At 37.8% G+C, this 16,962-nt stretch overlaps 1 protein-coding gene across 12 annotated transcripts in view; it reads left to right on the forward strand.

Moving 5' to 3' along the window:
- Positions 1 to 16,962, forward strand: part of BTBD10 (BTB domain containing 10) — a 30,061-nt gene that overhangs the window by 10,238 nt on the left and 2,861 nt on the right. For 9 of the 12 annotated variants that reach the window (XM_054826832.1, XM_054826839.1, XM_054826836.1 and 6 more), the window contains 5 exons: positions 10,326 to 10,510; positions 11,183 to 11,465; positions 13,737 to 13,839; positions 14,510 to 14,630; positions 15,586 to 15,783. In XM_054826832.1, coding sequence (XP_054682807.1) covers positions 10,326 to 10,510; positions 11,183 to 11,465; positions 13,737 to 13,839; positions 14,510 to 14,630; positions 15,586 to 15,783 — 890 coding nt within the window. Of the gene's footprint in view, positions 1 to 4,259; positions 4,641 to 4,675; positions 4,793 to 9,506; positions 9,552 to 10,325; positions 10,511 to 11,182; positions 11,466 to 13,736; positions 13,840 to 14,509; positions 14,631 to 15,585; positions 15,784 to 16,962 lie in introns of those variants that run through there. The other 3 variants (XM_054826840.1, XM_054826830.1, XM_054826841.1) reach the window with 3 other exon arrangements.

Here is a 16,962-nt window from a genome sequence, read left to right on the forward strand (position 1 = left end):
TTGATTACTTCAGAGAATCCAATTATTGGAAAATAGTGTACTTTATTCAAAAGCCTAAACAAAATAATTGGATTTTGGGTGGCTGAATACAGACATATTACTATCATTTCTCACTTAATTGACAGTGTTTCTCCAGACAAGTGAAAGTCTGTGTGAAAAATGCAGTGTGAGGGGGGGAAAAATGCTTTTGGAGACATAAGTTTTAATGGTATAACTTGAACAGAACTGCTTTGTTAAAAGGTTTGAGAACTGCAGTCTTATTTGTCTTGCACTTTCAAAATATGCCTTCTTACCATAAGGAAAAAAAAATATTTAAGATTTGAAAAGTGTAATGGTGAAATAAGAACTTTATAATAAATCTCAACAAGGTAGTAATATTTAAGACAGATGCTTAGCTTGTCACTTCTTGGTGCTTTGAAGTGTTTAATCCTCCAGCCTTAACATCCTTAAAATAGCTTAGATAATTTTCTAGACTCATAGAAAACAAAAGCTAGGACTGTGAGCCGTCCTTCTGTGTGTAATCCTTATGTGGCAGCCAGCATAGCCATGGAACTTGGTTCCCTTCACTGTGCCGTCTATTTGAGGCAAAGGACGTGTGACAAAACTGTCTAAGGGGGTGCCTGCGTTAAACAGTTACACAAGTTAGGATTACATCTTTTTCTTTCAAGTTTGGTGCGTGTCTGATTTTTTGAAACCTCCGGCAAGTTGTACTGTTGTTTTATCTCCTCCTTTTTCTTGTTCTGAGATGGGCAATGTAATGGAAAACTCAGATGGGAGAGATTCAGAAAATAAAGACCAAAAATATAATGCAAATGATCCCTGCTATAAATCTAAAGATTCTGACAAGATGAAATTATATGTTGTTAAAACTGACTGTAACGAACAATACAGTCTTGTTTGTCCAAGCTATTACAAAAATCTTTGAGATGCTTTTTATTTAAGTACCCAAATAAGATGGGACAAAATTTTCAGGAACCCTATATTGACTAAACAGTGGCTAAGGTTCAAGTAAATGGTCTCTGAACTTGTATTTTCATTATTAGGTATTGCTGTTCTGCATTTTCTATTTAATTTTTCATTGGTTATTAGGTTCCCACATGTAACTTCTCTATAGTGCTTTATTTTTGTTGTTGTTGGAAGACTTTGATACTAATTCTGTTGTACTAAGTGCTTTCTCTGGAATTGTGGTCAAAAATCTGTGATTTAAGTTTGCCTCTTCCTTAAGATTTCTCTTGGATTTAATTTACTAAATCTGTTTCTGGTTTAGTCCTATTAGATAGTTCCTTGTTTGCTCATTCTGTTTCTGTAGTATGAGATTCAAAGTCCTGCCTGCTCCACTGCATTAATGAACAAGATGTGGCTGTGCTGTGATTCTGTTGTCATGACTCTTGAACCTCTTGAATCTTTGAAAATCTTCAGCTTTTATACATATTGTGCAGATGCTGAATGCTGAGAATTTCTTTTCCTTATATTATTTTTGCATGCTGGGAGGATGCATTCATGGATTGTGAATGGAAGTGCTACTTGCCTCGGCATTTTGTAAGTACGTGAAGCATCCCCAGCAGGGTCCTTTTCTTATGTCTGGAATGATATCAGAATGTATAATCTGCAGGATTGATTTTATTTCTCTTCTAAGTTGAATTTCTGCAGTTGAACTTGGGGCAGGCCTACATGAAAAGAATTAGGCCTACTTTCACTATGGGCTCAGGTCATAGTCTGTGAACTACCATGCATCATCTGCTTTAACTTAACTGCAAATGTGCCTGCTCTTCATTGCAACGTGGTATTGGTGGATGAAGATCACCTACGTTTTATTGGCACCAGGATGTAAATCCCTCAGAAGAAACCGAGATGGGCTCGGAAGAGATGTTCTTGAAATCTAGAAAAATGGGCTGCACTCAGTGACGACTTTCAAAAACATCAGTCTAACAATCTTTTGTGAGGTATCTAAGATACAGCGAGTGGTCTTAAACAGTTTTGGGGGTGTTTTTTCATCCTTTTTGAAATCCTTCATTTCTGAAACGGCAGCTTGTGAAGATTGCTGAGAAGGAAAACCTAGTGACTTCCTGTGCAAAAGCGCACATTAAATCCTCTTCAACTTGGCCAGCACACAAATGTGCTTTTCCAAATATCATCAGATATTTGTGGTGGACTTTGGCATCATGCAAAACTTGATCAGACCCTGACTTCTAATTAAGACACAAAGCACTTTAGAGGTAAAGCTATTATGCTCAGAACTATTATGCCCTAGATTTTTTTTTTCTATGGACAACTCTCCTGCATTGCTGTCTGCTCCTTTCTGCTCTGAGAGTAGAAATTATAATGGCTGGACGCAGGTTCAGTATGTGTTCTGACCCAGTTCTTTTCAATTTGAACTTCTGAAGCTGGTTTTTAATAGATGGAGGTACTTTCCAGTTCCAAAGAGGAGAATAAGCTTTTGAGTTTCTTAAACTTTGATTTTTACCTAACATGGAGTAGGAATTGGTATATAAATGCAACCATTGTTCTTTTATGGAGGTCATGTATTTGGTAGCTTGACAGACATCATAAGGTGTGAATGTATATCTACCTAACAGTTAATTCCTTGGTGCTTGAAAAATCCCTTTGGGAACTGAACACTCATGGGATTTCTTTGTCATTTTCTCTCTGAAATAGAACTGAATTACTAAGAAATATATTACTCATTGTTGAGAGGGCCCACTGAAGACCAAAATTATGTGAATATTTAAGAATTTTTGAGCAGGAAAGTATTTGCAGAGTTGCTGTGTTGAGCTGAGGGAAGATCCTGTAAGCACTCCCCAATTTAAGCAGAGTGAATTCTTTCCGAGGGCTTCCTTACTGGATGTTGAGCCCCAAGTTAAGCATGATGACTGGACCCATGTTTCTACAAGATTGTGATGGATACACATCCTGGCCTCAGTGGTAGTTTTGTGGGCATCAGGAGCTAATCCATCCATGGCATGTTCTTTCTACCTGAAATAGTATTAAAGGAGAAGAAAGCATGCTAATTCTGCTATGGAGAAAAGACCTTGTATAGGGAACCAGTGCTGAAGGAACCTGGGTGTGCTTGCACTTTTTCTTGCTGCTGGAGGACTGTTCTATTGGAGGCCAAAAAATGCCATAGGAAAGGGTTTTTCCAGCATGCTTTCTATACAGCTTATCATAGCCATATCTTCCATGGCTTATTTTGAAAGGAAGAAAAGGCTTACAAGACTGTGATGGTTATTCTACCCCTGGGGCATGGGGAGGGTGGTTGTGCGAACCCTCACAAGACCTAAAACCAGGAGAAAATTCACTGGCTCAGGTAACTGAAATTGTGTGAGCAAAAATTTTCCTTCCATGTCTAAAGAACTGACTCTTCAGTCTAGAATGCCGATGCTTTCCTGTCTCTTTAGTCTCATTTGTTTTACTGTCTTCCTCTTTTGCTGAACATTCCCTCTTATTCTTTCAGCTTTCATCATATTTTAATTTCCACTTTACTGCTTCTGACATCTTGATTTTTATTTATGCTAAGACTTGCTTTTAAACTATTCTTCCAGTGTATTGTGGGTCCTTAAAACAGCCTACAGACATTCTAAAAAGAATCATTTAAAAAAAGCTGTAGCATAATGCTTACTTATCTTCCCCCAAAGAAAAAACCTTTAGGAAATTTTATCCTGACACATGTATTAATTTGCTTTGCTTTTGTGCTTGGTGGGCTTGACTTGTTGTGAAGCACTTGATGACCTATTGATGTGAAGATGCACTACATCAGGACTTGAACTGATTTTTGATCAGTGAACATACTGATTAGCATAATTATATACTAATATTTAGATTGTCACAAAGCATAGGATATTTTTTCCTGGCTTAGCCTTGCTGGAAAAGGGATGTCTGTAGTTAAAAAATGGAGGCTGCACTGCCTTGTTCTCAAAAGGCTATTGCTGTACCTGCTTATGAACTCAATGAAAGGTGAATTAATTTTAAATATTAATCCAGGCAGACTTTACAGGAACAAATTAACCATCCTCAGAACTTGCATGGATTTGTCTATCTTGAATGATCACGAACCCAAATGAGAGATGTTACAAGAGAAAGTTAGCAATAACCTTTTCAGATGTGGGGGGTGTGTGTGCTGAAACCCGACAAGCTGGCAGGACTAGAAATAGCTTCGCAGATGGTACTTGGCACGGTACCGAGCAGCTCTCCTCTCGCACGCTCCCCACCCTGCCTGTCAATTGCAGTACCCAATGGCTGCTTAGGGATGGGGAAACAGGCAAGTATGAATTCAGCTCACAGGAGGCTGTGAGGTCAGACGTCAGTATTGCACTACGCATGGCTGAGTCAGTGACTGTGAGAAATTGAATTGAATTAGTATCTGGAGGGGCTTGCGTCTTTGAACACTTAATGGACTGTATGGCTACAATCTCTTATCCTTCAGGGGAAGATGATGGAGGAAAAAGTAAGGCTCGCTGATGGTGCAGTGAACTACTGAAGAAATGATGGAAATATCAAATATGCTGAACTTAACAAGTAATGCCAAAGGATGCTGATCTGGCTTTCAAAGCTGCCTTCTTGGAAGGAACAGAATTCCTTTGTGCTCTGATTTCAAAATTATTTCCATGCTTTTGTGTTTCCTCCCTGATAGATACAAGAGGAAGGTGCGTATCCATTAACAGGAATAATCTGTGGGCATTATTCAGGAGAAGAATGAGGAAAAGTACTGTCCTTTGTGTGCACTGGTCAATTGAAATGTCTGCTGACAAAGAACAGACTTCAGGGGGAGGAAGAGGGGCATAAGCATTGTCATTGTGTAAGTCCTAGCAATATGAGCAGAACAGATTTGATTTCTTCTAAAGCCTTATAGCATTATTTCTGTAAGTTGGTGTATAGATAAAGCTGTATAGCCGTATTCTACAAGTGTTGATTATGTGAATCATCCTAGGAAAGTGTTGGAACTAAGTTTATATTTTAAGAAGAATTAATTAATAGAAGATAAAGGGAGAAAAAAGGGGTAAAAATCTTGATTAATATTCCACTCCTGCATCCTTTTCATTTAGATAAGATTTTAGGGTGATTTTGGGGGTAATAAGTATATTGGTTTAGCACCATAAATTTTGTGTAGACATGAGCCTGTTTTATAAAACAAGTATGTTTATTGGCAGTATTCAGTAGGATGCACATGAAGTTTTTGTATTGGAATACATGCTAATTGTTTTGGCAGTAGAATTAATTCAGTTTAATGACTTCTTTTAATCATTAGTAATATATTCAGAGCAATATGTTGTTTTGTATAAAGACAAACTGAAGCTCTTCTTCCACAGATGACTCCAAAGCATCATTAAATCAAAGAGCATTTACATTTTTTAAAAACAGCTCTTCCCTTACTGCAAAAATAAGAAGAATATCAGTATGACAAATGTGCCATTTTTCCTCCTCTACATCATATTAAATAGATTTGCTTAAATAAAACCTTGAGCTCATTTGGGGTTTTTTTGTGAGGCAGCTGCTTTTAAAGAAAATGCCTCTTGCCTTTACAAAGGCAGAGCTTCCTTGATCCCTGACTGAGGGGGAAAATAAATTCTATTGCTGACCTCAAGTTCTTGAATGGGTGCAGTGCTAGTGTCCCAGTGCTCCTTTGGAGCCAGGAAAAACTGTATATTGAATTTGTGAAGATTGTCGAAACACACCATTGGGTGTTTGTTTGGTGTGGGGGTTTTTGTGGGTTTTGTTTGTTTTTTTCCCCCCTGTAGGAAAGTAATTGATAAAGCAAGACTTACCTTTCCTTTATAAACTTTTGGGTACTAGATGGTCTACATATATGGGGCCTTTTTCCAGCTTTAGTGTATGAGGAAATGAGGCTGTGGGTTTAAAATGTTGGGTTTTTTTTCTCTTTTGCAGTTTTAAATTAAATGCAGTATGTTGTTAAGCATACAGGAGAAAACTTTGCTTGTAGGCTGGTGGTGTGCCCCAGTCAGTGCCCTTGGTTTCCACAGCACAGTGTGCAGCTGGTGGTCATTGACTGGGAAATTAATAGAAAGTTGATATTGCAAATACTTCCTTTCAGAGTGAGATAGAGATCTGAGACTATGATGACTTTCTTGCAGGCTTGAAATAATGCACCGTGCAGAGCACCATTGACTGTAGTAGGCTGAAATTACAGATTAATATAGCATGGCAGCCAGGTGCCACCTGAGACCAACGGCTTCCTGGCACTTTTAATTATCAGTGGTTCACTGCTGTTTGAGAAGTACTGGTGTTTTATCTGGTCTGAATAACGCTTCTGTGAACCACAATACTTCCTAACAGGTTGCCTGTTCTTGCAAATGGGGCAGCTCTGCTTTTGTTGGTCACTCTTCCATCGAGGTGGGTAGGTAGGTAGCTGCATGTCCACAACTGTGGAACTCCCTAGTGAATGCCAGTTTGGCTTGCCTGCATTGCTGGGGTTTCTACTTAAAATTCCATTTGCTACAAATGTTAGGACTTCTTGAACAAAAGGTACTGCCAAGTCTTAGTTAGCAACTTAAGAAATCAGTATTTTAAACCTATGGAGAGAGAGAGTGAATGTTTTAGTTTTAGTAATGCATGAAATAAAGTAACTCCTAACAATTTTGCATTGCTGGTATAGAGTGAAGAGGTTTTGCATTTCCCTGCGGAAACAACCTTCTGTACCCAATGGCTTTGTTAGGAGGTAAAAATGATATTGTTGACAAATCTTTCTATCAAAAAAATCCAAATTATTTGATAGTTCTATGTCTTCATTTTTTTTTGAACGCTTGCAACTTCTTCTAAAGCCTCTTTATAGGAAAATATAAGTCAGAGGTCATCTTTCATATGTACTGGCCACCGATGTAGCTCCTGTTTCAGATGGATTGAGTAGTTCAGTGACACAGTTTTCCTAGTGAAATATTGCAGGGTAAAGCCAGTCTCTGACATGCTAGATTCCACCTCTTTATTTTCTCTTTGTTCAAATTTAAACTCATTTTAGTTGTCTTGTAGAACGAAGTTGTATTTCAGTGGTAGTATTTACCTGCTGTTGAACATTTACCTGTGTTGTACACATGCTGTCGAACAGATGGAACTTCAGATTTGGTCAGGTATATATCCAACAGATCAAAGAAATAAATTTATTTTTGTATGTACTGTGACTCAACAGTGATGAGATTTAAGATTGACATTTTAGATGGCTGTTATTAAGATGAGTGAAGATTCATGATTCAGATGGTGCTGTCTGAAGCCACGCTGCTCGAATTCTCAAAAGTCTTGTAATTTTGGCTTGCATCTTGCATCTTCTGGCTAATAGATAATGTGCCAGTCTCACAGTTAGCGTTAATCTGTACTTTAAAGGAAGGAAAGTACAACATAGAAGCAGAGCAAATGAATGGTGTGGCCAGCTGCAATTTGAAGAGCTTTTTGAAATTATTTACTAGTCTCTCTGTTGCAGAAACAATTGATTTAATATTTAAGGATCCTGCCCTCCACCAGCTGGCAGCCCTTGCCTCTTTTGTAGTGCGGCATGCTGAATTGATGGCTCGCGTGTCCATGCTCTGAAGGGATGGACGTGGCTGGCAGCAGGAGGGAGGTTAATCTGCCTGTGCTGCCCCTCTCTCCCAGGCCTGTTCACTGTATGTACCGAGGCAGAAGTAGCCCCAGTTCTGATACTGGAAGGTATAGTTGAAACAGTTGTGCCCAGCATGTTTAGTCCTTTATTCAGATGTGACTAAGGAGGAAGCACGATGCCAGCTGAGTCAGTGTTGCTTCCTGTAGCACCTGTTTTTCTCAATGCCCGTAAAGAGATTATTAACTAAGGTTCACCCTCCTTCAATGTGAACTCTCAATCACTTCTTAGAGAGTAATGTGGCTTCAGATGGTTTTCTGGATTAAGAATTGCATTTTAATTGCCTTCTCTGTTAAAGGGTATTTCATATCTGCTCTGCCAAAATGCGTGATAAGCCTGCATATCCTTACAGGGTTCATTTTCTAGTGCATTTCCCTTATTTAAAGCAACTAGAGCGCTTTAGCTATTAAATAGTGAGTCATAGATTTTGATACTATAAAATGTGGCACCTGCAGAACTCCAGTTTCTCACAGCATGGTTAGAAATATTATCAGGGCTAGGATCAAAGCGCTGCTTTAACACAGGCCTGATCACATGCGGCTTTATTAGGATTTGCTGAGATATTTTGTCACGGGACTGCTATGCATGTGTGAGTACTACACCCACACACACACCCACGCACATCCCCTTTGTGGGATAGTTGGTTATACCATGATGTGCAAATATAAATGTGCAGATGAGATACAGAGATTTTTTTTAAAAAAAGTTTGACCATTTCTTGGGAAGTTTTGCTGTAGTAGTAATGAATGTTATCGTGTATAGATAGAGGTCAGACTTTTGTTTCAAGTTAGATTTTAATTATAGGCTGCAATCCACATTTCTGATAACTTGTGGGCATATTTTGTGCCTATAAAAATAGTTATGTCTTATATGTGTATATGTATTGTTAATTTTCTTGAAAAGGAGATTTGCAGATCTCACTTCCTTTCATTAAAAGTGGTTGGATTATCTTTATTCTTGGACTGTAAATCTAAGCATTTCCAGCCATAAGCAAGGCTTGCAGTTCTTTTACCTTATTCAATAGACCTTTGGCTGACTTCTCATCCTAAAGATGCATGTCTTATTGCAGCATATTTTAAGCTTGGCAGGAAAACAGTATTGCAGTAGGTTCTCTCTGCACCAAACTCCTGCTTTATCAGATACGAGATCCTTCCCTCGTTCAGATGGAGTGGGGAGAAGCTTGTGTTCCTTAGCTGAGAGGTATATTTCTTATTCTTTGCATTGTGCTAATACTCATTTTGTGCCAAGGTAAACTGCAGAACATCTATCATAGCCTTTTTGTTCTGATTTAAGCTTCTCTTCTTATCAGTCACTGAAACCTGAAGCTGAACTATGTCATGCTAGATGTTCACTTTTTTGAATAGTCTTGATTGTTTTGGGGTTCTTTGTCATTACTTCTAAGCAACCTAAAATGAGGACGTTCTGCTCAACTTGCTTGTACAGTTCATGCTTTTTAAAACTTGTGCTTTTCTTAGCTAGGTCATTATTCTCACCTCTTTGTGTTCTTGAATCCTACAGCATTCCTAGCAGTCATATTTAAGGTCTCTTGGTAAAAGTTGTGGGATTTGCAGGCCGTGAGCAAGTGGGGCATTGAGGCTCCTGTGGGAAATTATGACCCTTCTTTGTCAGACCTTGTAGCTGTGCAGATGTCTGTCTCAGTTATTCAGTACCTGAGGCTTTTGGAAAGTTCTTCAGTTAAACCCATAAATAAGGAGTGTTGTCATGCCCACACTTGAAAGGCAAATAGCAAAGGAACTGGTTTAGGAATTCCAGTGGGGTGCAAGGACACAAGATATGTCTGTGCTGTCCTGATATAAAAATTTCTGGTTTAAAGAATACAAAATAAAAGGCATAAGTATTTTTGGTAAAATTTAACAATAGCTGTTGCAAGTTGATATTTTATTTTTAGATAGCTTCTGAGAATACTGGATCTTGAAACTGACTGATTTTGCTGGTAGGTTTAATAATTAATTGCAAAATGTAATCACTATCTTAATTTAAGGAAAGTAACATAACTTAATCACAGTCTAAAAAAATCTTACACTGTTACATTAAAATTTACTTGTTTAGAACAAATGTCCTACTTGTTACTGACAGTGCTGTAGGTCTTGGCTTTAATAATCTAGTTCATATGTTTGCTGTCTGGGTTGAGGTGGCTTGCCATTATTCCTTCTAAGAGTAACTGAAAACTTAAAAAAGAATGCGCAGAAGTAAACCCTTGGCTGGTGTGTCTTGATTTATCAACTAGTTTAAGGATGACCACCTTTGTAAAGGTCAAGTCGCAAGAAAAGTGGTCAGCACTAAAAGCCTGTGCTCTGAGAAGGGTTTTCTGAACCAGGTTTCATTGGAAAAAATGGCCCCTAACTTTTTAATTTCATGGTTTGATTACAACATTTAGCTTAACAGTAAGAATTAAAATAAAATGCTCCGTTGTATTTGATTTACCTGTTCTGCAAGGGATTTCTGTGAATACAGGTTCACAGGCAGGTTCAGGTGATCAGACAGTGTCTCTGTAGATTACACAGCAATAAACAGGTAATTCCTGCTGTCTACTTAATGTTCCAAATAATTGTTCATGTCTGTAAATATAAACATGAGTACAACAAAAAAATGGAGGTGGATAATATTCATCTTCAAAACATGTAATGGAGTGTGAATGCCTTTACAATGTAAATGTATGTTTCTGAAATTTTGAAATGCTGAACATTTCTCTTATTTCTGTTTTCAGCACCTCATCCCGTATTGCTAACTACACAAAAATGAGCCTCCATGGTGCAAGTGGTGGACATGAGAGATCAAGGGACAGACGCAGATCAAGTGACAGATCTCGTGACTCATCCCATGAAAGGGCAGAATCTCAGCTCACTCCATGCATCAGGAATGTTACTTCACCAACAAGACAGTATCATTCTGGTGTGTTCAGATATATAGCATTTCAGGATTAAAATTCTTAAACTTAATTACTATTTTGTTAAAAGAATACAATAAAAAGTATTATTTGTTGATGCCACAACATACAGATTTCTTACATGTCCCCTGGGCTGTAAAAGGCTGGGAGTACCCTTTTTTGATAGGTCATTACTTCAGTCTGCAGTGTATATTCCTACATGATGATCTTATTTAGTTCATTTCACAAGAACAATCTAATTTTTCTAAGACGACAATTGACTAAATGCTTCCCCTTTACTTGTTAGGGTTTAGATATTTAGAACTGTAGGAAACACTTCTCTCTAAGTGACATAACTTGGTTTGTTTCTTTGAACTACAACACTAAACACCGACTGTGATGCATAGCTTCTATATTATGTTGAGTTGCTTTTTCAATACTAGGATACTAAATTTTTCTTGTAAAAGCTTTGAGGAGGTGAGGTGGCTTTGTCTAAGTGGTAGAAACTTCAGGATCTCATATATGGACAGTTATTTTTGAAGGTTTCTTTAACTAGAATAGATTTAATTGAAAGAATTTGTACGTAACTTATCAAGTTGCCATGCTTTGTGTCTGGAAAGACATAAACTGCATAGAGCTCATGTAAATCTGTAATCTAATTTCCTGTTTTTTCTCCTTCCACCTTGTCCCCACTTAAGATCGAGAAAAGGATCATAGTTCATCTCGACCAAGCAGCCCTCGTCCTCAGAAGACTTCCCCTAACGGTTCTGTTAGCATGGGGAACAGCAGCAGAAACAGTAGCCAGTCAAGTTCAGATGGGAGCTGCAAGGCTGGTGGGGAAATGGTATTTGTATATGAAAATGGCAAAGAGGGAGCTCGGAATGTAAGAACTTCTGAACGAGTAACGCTCATAGTGGATAACACCAGATTTGTTGTAGATCCTTCTATTTTTACCGCACAACCTAATACAATGTTGGGCAGGTTTGTATCTGTTTTGTTTTTTCCTTAATCTCTAACTGTAGAAGAGAGCCATAAATGCTCTGTAGATACTAAAACTGTTTAAATAGGTGTTGAACTCATATTATCAGTTTGCAAAGGTCTTTAAGTAAAAATCAGATGTAAGTTCTCCCCTGTATTTGGTAGGGATACCAATAGATGTCTATTATGTAGAGATGAAAGAGTTCATAAGTAAATTAACATTTCATGATGTACTTATTTCCTTCTATCTTGCTGGGCATTGCTTCTGTATTCAGTCTGCCTCATTCCATCTCTTGGTTTTTAAAGCTAGTTGCTTCACAAAACAAAGTAGTGAGTGTAGGTAGTCCCTTTGAAAATAGCAAGAACAAAAATCTTGAAGGAATTTATTTAGCTTAATGGACCTACCCTGACAACACTCAAGCTCAGCACATTTATCTTCTGAAGTGCTTTTTGGACAGGGGAATGTCAAATAGTCAGTATAACAGATCGGAGCCTCTCAGCAAAGAGACCTAACACTCAAAATGATCAATAGTTGAATGAAAGTCCACAATATGTTTGTAGTATTTTCAGTAGAAACTATAATAAATAACACTTAACAGGCTTACTTGTGTGGGCAAAGATTCTATACTTTACTTGCTCAAACAGTGGCTGGTTTTGCATTGTCCAAATGCATAGAGCACCACTTACAACCTTGTGGCAAGAAAGAAGTGAAGGTTTATGTCTGCGCCACTTTGGATTTTTCACTGAAATGTGGCTGTTTCTCAGCCTATAAGGATATAATAATATTTAAAATACATATATATAAAGCTATTTGCTGAGATACAGGTAATAAGTATGATTAAACAATTTCTGCTTCATTTAAATTACCACTGTGTGGGATAAATAGTACTTTGGTTCCCTATTGTGTGAATAATTTTTGTGAAAAGTCAGGGAAGAGTTACAGAGAAAGCAAAAAATGTTTCTCTGTGTAAACTGTAAAGAGAAATAAATAGAAGTAATAATTAATACAAATGCTTTGCATCAGTGATTTAATTGTACATATATAATACATGCATACGTGTGAATATCCAGAATAACAAACTGGGAGTGTATCAGTGTGAAGTTGTGTGGTGAAATAGCTACCTTTTCCATGCCCAGCCTCATAGTAAGTGGTGCTGGCTAATGCACTAGATTTATGTGTGTGTTTCTGAGTTATTTTCTCTTTGGGATTGGTTCAAGGAACAAGCTTATTTTATCTTCTGCTAATTCAAAAGTAGGTTAATAAAGATACAGAAATACTGCTCTAAAAGGCAAGTTATTTATAAACCCATTTTCCCCCAATGTCAGTTCACAGGACACTAAACAGGAACGGCTTAGCTAGTATGTTCTGGGAGGTAAAAGTAACTACAATAAGAACATATTTGCCTTAAGTCTATGTCCTGTTAGACTGCCTTTTTCCTAAATAGTATTTCTTGTCTTGAAGAGTGGTCAGAAAACATATGTCAAATCATTAAGTGAAAAAAGTTACTTTGTTCTGCATTATAAATGCACAGAGTACACCAACTCTTGTTTCTTTGGGTTGTGTGTATGAAGTCAAAGCTTTGCCATTGGGATATATTTGTAAATAACGCGGAGTAGATTGCAATACTTTTTGCAAGCATAGGGTATAATTCTGTATCAGAGGTGTGTTTTAAAAAGTCAGATACCGTTTGGGACTTGCAGATTTCTCTTTAAGTCTAACTTCCCTTGTATCCTAGTGGGGAGAACTATACTGTACATGCTACCCTTAAGTGTGGGTATCTTCTATCAGAACGTTATTTCAACTTTTGAATTAACTAAATCTTTTAAATGAAATTGAGGTGAATTGCATATATTTGAACACTAAGTTCTGTTTCTTAAACTACCACAAATGTCTTTAAATAATGAGAATTCCATAGCAAAACCTGTTCTTCTGCTACATTACCTCACAAATGCCAAAGATGACTTGTTTCAGGTTGCCCCTACCTTTGGCACTGGCAGGAAATGGCCTGGTCTAACTTTTCTTTTGATCGGAGGATATTGGCAAGTTAAGGTTGAAGAATAAAACTAGACTTTCCTGAGTTACGCTACCCTGCTTTCTATTTGCTAGTAGTCTTGCTCAACATAAACCCAGTGAACATTGTACATACATATGAGATAAAATAGACTGTTTTTTCCCTGCCATGTCAGTATAATTTTTGACATTTTCCTTTTCAGATTTAAAAAAAAAAAATCATAGTAAGGAATTATAACCAAATTACTTTTATTCTTGAGCAGGATGTTTGGATCAGGCAGAGAACATAACTTTACACGTCCTAATGAAAAAGGAGAGTATGAAGTTGCTGAAGGAATTGGTTCCACTGTGTTTCGTGCTATTCTGGTGAGTTTTCAGCAACAAGCACTATGAGTATTAAGAGGCATAACTTCTGGATTTAGCCTTACTTGCATATCCAGACTTTGTGGATGGAATAAATACTGTTCTTCTGTATTGTTCTCTAGAGAGGAAAGAAATGCTTGATACGAAAGCACCAAAAAACTACTGCCTGCCAAAAATTGGTTGACCTTCTCCTATGCATCTGGTTCACTTAGTTCAGATATGTTCAGCCCTTCTTGTACTGAAATTAGATTAAACAGAGCACTGGAAGTTAACTTACTGCAGGTAGCAGGAGAAAAGCAAACTTCAATCTGAGAAGAAAATGGCCCCTTATGTACATCATATCTACACAAACAAGTAGAGCTGCCATACTGCTTTTGCTATTCCAATTCTGCTGACAAAGCTGAGTGAAGTATAGATAAAAGACCATATACATGTACAAAAATGATCAGTATTAATAGTTGTCACTTAAATAACAAGTTTAACCAGAGCTCACTGCTCTGAAAGCAGCTCAGGAAATTGATAAATTTGAAGACAATAAAATTCATGAAGTTTAACATATGTTTTACATCTTAGCGGGTTTGCTTGTGGAGAAAACATCATAAATGAAATGATGAAATGTTTCTGTCAGTAAATGTTGAAGTGCATTGTGGGTTTTTTTGCTGCATTACTGTAGGATTACTACAAGACTGGAGTGATACGCTGTCCTGATGGGATATCTATTCCTGAATTGAGAGAAGCGTGTGACTATCTTTGTATCTCTTTTGAGTATAGTACTATTAAATGCAGAGATCTCAGTAAGTACAGAATTTATTAAAATAATTTGAATCATACAGACTAACTTAAGCAAATAGCTGATATTCAGGTATTTTTCTGCCGTGGTCAGCTCTGTGAAGTACTTAAACTATTGATGCATTTGCAGTACAGATACAGTAACATTAAGTGATATCTCTTTTTCAGAGGATAGGAACGGTAGTTTATTTGACCCCTTACTCAAGAGAGTGAAGCTGTGTTGCTAGCAAAAGTAGCACAGCTTTGCTGGTGGTGTAGGGTGCACCATGGTTCCTAATGCGTAAGGGAAGAATGAGCAGAAGAGACACTGAGCACAGCTGAAGTTCTGGCCAATGTTTAAATGACCTGACCTGTGTCTTTGGTTCCTATGATCTCATGGTGTTTGTGCAGTGCAGTGCCAAGCTGTGGCGTTCCAGCTGTGAGATTCGTGTGGGGCACCTCTGCCTTCACCGGCAGTGCTGTGACCTCACAGCGTGTCGCCTGCTGAGTCACACTCTCAGTGCATGTTGTCCTTAGTAGAAGGATTTAGCAGCTCATGCTGCGCGGGTTTTGAGAGGCTTTGTTTTTAAGCTACTGCTTACGAAAACTGGGTTACATGCTCTACTCTTTCAGCAACTGGCTTAAATAATGTTTCTTTTAGGAAGACCGAGAGGAGTCTTACGCACAATTACCAAATGTTCATCAGTAGTAAAACATGAAGGTGGTCTCCTCAAAGTCACTCCTCTGTCTGCCCAATGTTGTGCTAAGATGCGCAGGACAGTCCTATTAGTTCCAACTTCTGGTGTGGCTTCTAGAAAACATTTGTAAAAAATTCTGATCTTATACAAACTGATAAACTAAGTGTCTTTACAGCTGTCTGCAGTAAATACTACAAAATAAACAGAACTGCTGTTTTATTCCTGCCTTCATTGTCTTTTTACCAAGCCTTCAAATGTGCTTATGCTTAAAATTTTGTTCCAGGTGCTCTCATGCATGAATTGTCAAATGATGGTGCTCGCAAACAATTTGAGTTTTATCTAGAAGAAATGATTCTCCCATTAATGGTAGCCAGTGCCCAGAGTGGTGAGAGGGAGTGCCACATTGTTGTACTGACAGATGATGATGTTGTTGACTGGGATGAAGAGTACCCCCCACAAATGGGAGAGGAGTATTCACAAAGTAAGCTTATTTTCATTGTTTCCACCAAGCCACGCTGTAGTAGAGGTAGCAGTAAATGTGCTGATTTAATTTTTTTGTACGTAAGCACTGTTAGCAAAGTCTTTACAACATCCCTAGTGCCTCAGAAAAAAAACCAACTTAGTTTTGGTAGTTCTGCTTAATAATTTGTTTCACAGAAGCATAGGTTGCATGTTACGTTCAAATCTAATTAAAAAGAGAAGCTAATTTCTATTATTAAGGTATTGTCAGTCAATGAGGGGGAAGGAAATACTTTTTCAGAAAGAACTTGATGAGAAGAATGGATAGGAGTCATGTTTACTGTGGGAGAATAACTAGAGGGTTTGGGGTTGGGGTTTTTTTTGGGGGGGGAAGTGTTAGTATTTTGGAAGTGTAAGAGTTTGGTGTACAGATGAGCTACAGCACCTGTGAATGGAGTGCCCTTCCCTGCGTCAGTGCTGTCCTTGTAGCAGAAGACGTTGCTTTAGTGTGAAAACTTGAAATTCGGGCTTTTGGGGGAGATGTAGGAGCTTGAGACACTCTTTGTACTCCAGTAGTATAAAATCCTCTTAGAAGTCTCTTCAAAGTATTACAGTTTTGCTTTGGTTTTTGGTTGTGTTTTGGTTTGGTGTTTTGGTTTGTGGTTGTTTGGTTTTGTTTTTTTTTTTTAAATAAATCCCAAAGCACCACCAAAAAAAGAGCCTTACATTTTTGGAGGATGCAAACCTGTAGCTCTTCCTAAAGAGGAGAGGGTCAATATGAGTATAGATCAAATGTGGTCATTCTAATGTAGTAATGCAATTGGCTTGGGTTTCCAGGACTCAAAGATGTCAATTAATACCTCCTACCCTAAGTAATTAGTTAAGCACACATTTGCCTTTTTTATATTTATACTTTTCATAAACAGTTGATCTGGATCTCTGCAGCTGTATGGGGTTGATGGCCCCAGTCCCTTCTTTTAAGGTGCTATAATCAAAATTTCAAAGATGTCCTCCTTGTTCTGCTTCACAACTCTGGGTTTTCTGAAATTGCTTTGCAGGTATCTCTTACATAATGGCAAGAAGAATGGAAAGATTTTTTTTTAATGTTTACAGGAATTCTATCAAAAAGGAGAAAAAAATTGCATTGTCGTCTTTGTGGAGATGGGATTGGGAGTGGTTTGTACTGTGAATTGTCCTATTA

The sequence above is a fragment of the Grus americana genome, chromosome 5, assembly GCF_028858705.1.
Source record: "Grus americana isolate bGruAme1 chromosome 5, bGruAme1.mat, whole genome shotgun sequence".
NCBI classification, from domain to species: domain Eukaryota; kingdom Metazoa; phylum Chordata; class Aves; order Gruiformes; family Gruidae; genus Grus; species Grus americana.